Below are 1704 nucleotides of genomic sequence, written 5' to 3' on the forward strand. Positions count from 1 at the left end.
GCAGCGCGGCGGAGTAGTTGTAGCCATGCGCTGGGTGGCGACCAAAAAAATACAGCACAAGCATCGCACCGGTGAAGTCATTAGCCCGCGTCGCCACACCGGGGAACCGCCAGCACGTTGATCGCTGCAGGTTGCGACGCCTCCGCTTTATTTCGTCATCCACCGTCATGATGCCCAGCACAATCAGGTAGTGCCGCCGGCTCCACGTGTCCACAACGCTGCGCGGGATGTGAGCGAGTGCCGCGTCATCGGCCGCTGCCGCTCGCGGGTGGCGGGAACTGTAGGGTCCAGCCGCACCATAGAAGGCAGTGTCAAAAGAGAATGACAGCAGAGTCGTGACTGCAATTAAGAGAAGCACCAGCAGAGCAACCCGCGTCAGTGTCCGCTTAGTTATCAGTAATCTCCGCCTCGGCATGGCCGCTGCTGGAGTGAGACGCCAAACAAAAAGAAAAGATGAAGTGCGTGCGAAGGCAGCAGGCGGGGAGTGGCAAACTCTACGGGGCAGTCAGCGACACCGTCCACGTCCTTCGGCCATCGAGGACACGGAGCACGCACTGAAAGTGCAGCAAACAAGCAATTGACGCTTCCATGTAATATTACAAAAAACATTTCATTCTCGAAAAATCAAAAATAGCAGCTCGTTCATTCATTAATCACATAGAGGGTATATTGTGTCTTTCGACACACGTGAGACACGGGCAAGAGGCGACGTGTCGTTGCCGAAGCGCGCCATGAGGGCAGCGTAGTCGTCCTCCCGTACGTGGTGGAGACACATGGAAGATGGCACCACCTGCGAGTGCCCTGTGTCGTTGCGGACATCATGAAAATGGCAGGGCAACACCTTCACAAGGACCAGCGACTGAGGCTTCACCTCCTGCAGCAGCACACGCCCCACCATTATGTCGTCACTCATATGAATTTTTGTGAACTCTTCTTCCTCCCCTGTCGCATTCTGCAGAAGTGCAAAGCGCTGCAGCGGCTTGTACGACACCAACGCCTCCGCCACATCTCTCGACATCGCGTAGCACAGGCCAACCATAAAGGTCACGCCTACTGTGCGGTTCTTTTCCCAAATCCCCGTTCCGGCATGAACCCCCATGTAGATCCTGCGGCGCGGCAGAAGTCGCAAATTGGCCACAAAAAGGGGCACACGGAGGAATATGTCATCATCGCCCTTCGCAATGTAGCTGGCGGTGGGGAACAAGCGGAGCGCAAGATCAAACCACATGTACGTCTTGCGGCCCATAACCATTCCTGTCTCAACGCTCCAGCCACCTCCTACCTTGTCCGGCACACGCGCCTCATTCATTGGCAGCGCAACCACGTCGTGCCACTGCGCCGCCTCCTCCTGCAGCGCGGCGGAGTAGTTGTAGCCATGCGCTGGGTGGCGACCAAAAAAATACAGCACAAGCATCGCACCGGTGAAGTCATTAGCCCGCGTCGCCACACCGGGGAACCGCCAGCACGTTGATCGCTGCAGGTTGCGACGCCTCCGCTTTATTTCGTCATCCACCGTCATGATGCCCAGCACAATCAGGTAGTGCCGCCGGCTCCACGTGTCCACAACGCTGCGCGGGATGTGAGCGAGTGCCGCGTCATCGGCCGCTGCCGCTCGCGGGTGGCGGGAACTGTAGGGTCCAGCCGCACCATAGAAGGCAGTGTCAAAAGAGAATGACAGCAGAGTCGTGACTGCAATTAAGAGAA

The 1704-nt window shown here is 57.4% G+C and overlaps 2 protein-coding genes across 2 annotated transcripts in view; both read right to left on the minus strand.

Annotated features, from left to right (window-relative positions):
• TraAM80_07747 (UDP-Gal or UDP-GlcNAc-dependent glycosyltransferase) lies at window positions 1–415 on the minus strand (the record flags this gene model as incomplete). The annotated part of the gene is made up of 1 exon (XM_029384527.1): window positions 1–415. A coding segment is annotated over one exon (415 nt), but the record flags the coding sequence as incomplete, so codon positions are not given.
• Window positions 416–649: 234 nt separating this feature from the next.
• Window positions 650–1704, minus strand: part of TraAM80_07748 (UDP-Gal or UDP-GlcNAc-dependent glycosyltransferase) — a gene marked incomplete at both ends in the record, with an annotated part of 1563 nt that continues 508 nt past the window's right edge. The window contains one exon of the mRNA XM_029384528.1: window positions 650–1704. This exon is cut by the window's right edge and continues 508 nt beyond it. Within this exon, the coding sequence (XP_029235623.1) occupies window positions 650–1704 (1055 nt within the window).

Source organism: Trypanosoma rangeli (assembly GCF_003719475.1).
Source record: "Trypanosoma rangeli strain AM80 chromosome Unknown Tra_15.4_contig_00339, whole genome shotgun sequence".
Classification (NCBI taxonomy): Eukaryota; Euglenozoa; class Kinetoplastea; order Trypanosomatida; family Trypanosomatidae; genus Trypanosoma; species Trypanosoma rangeli.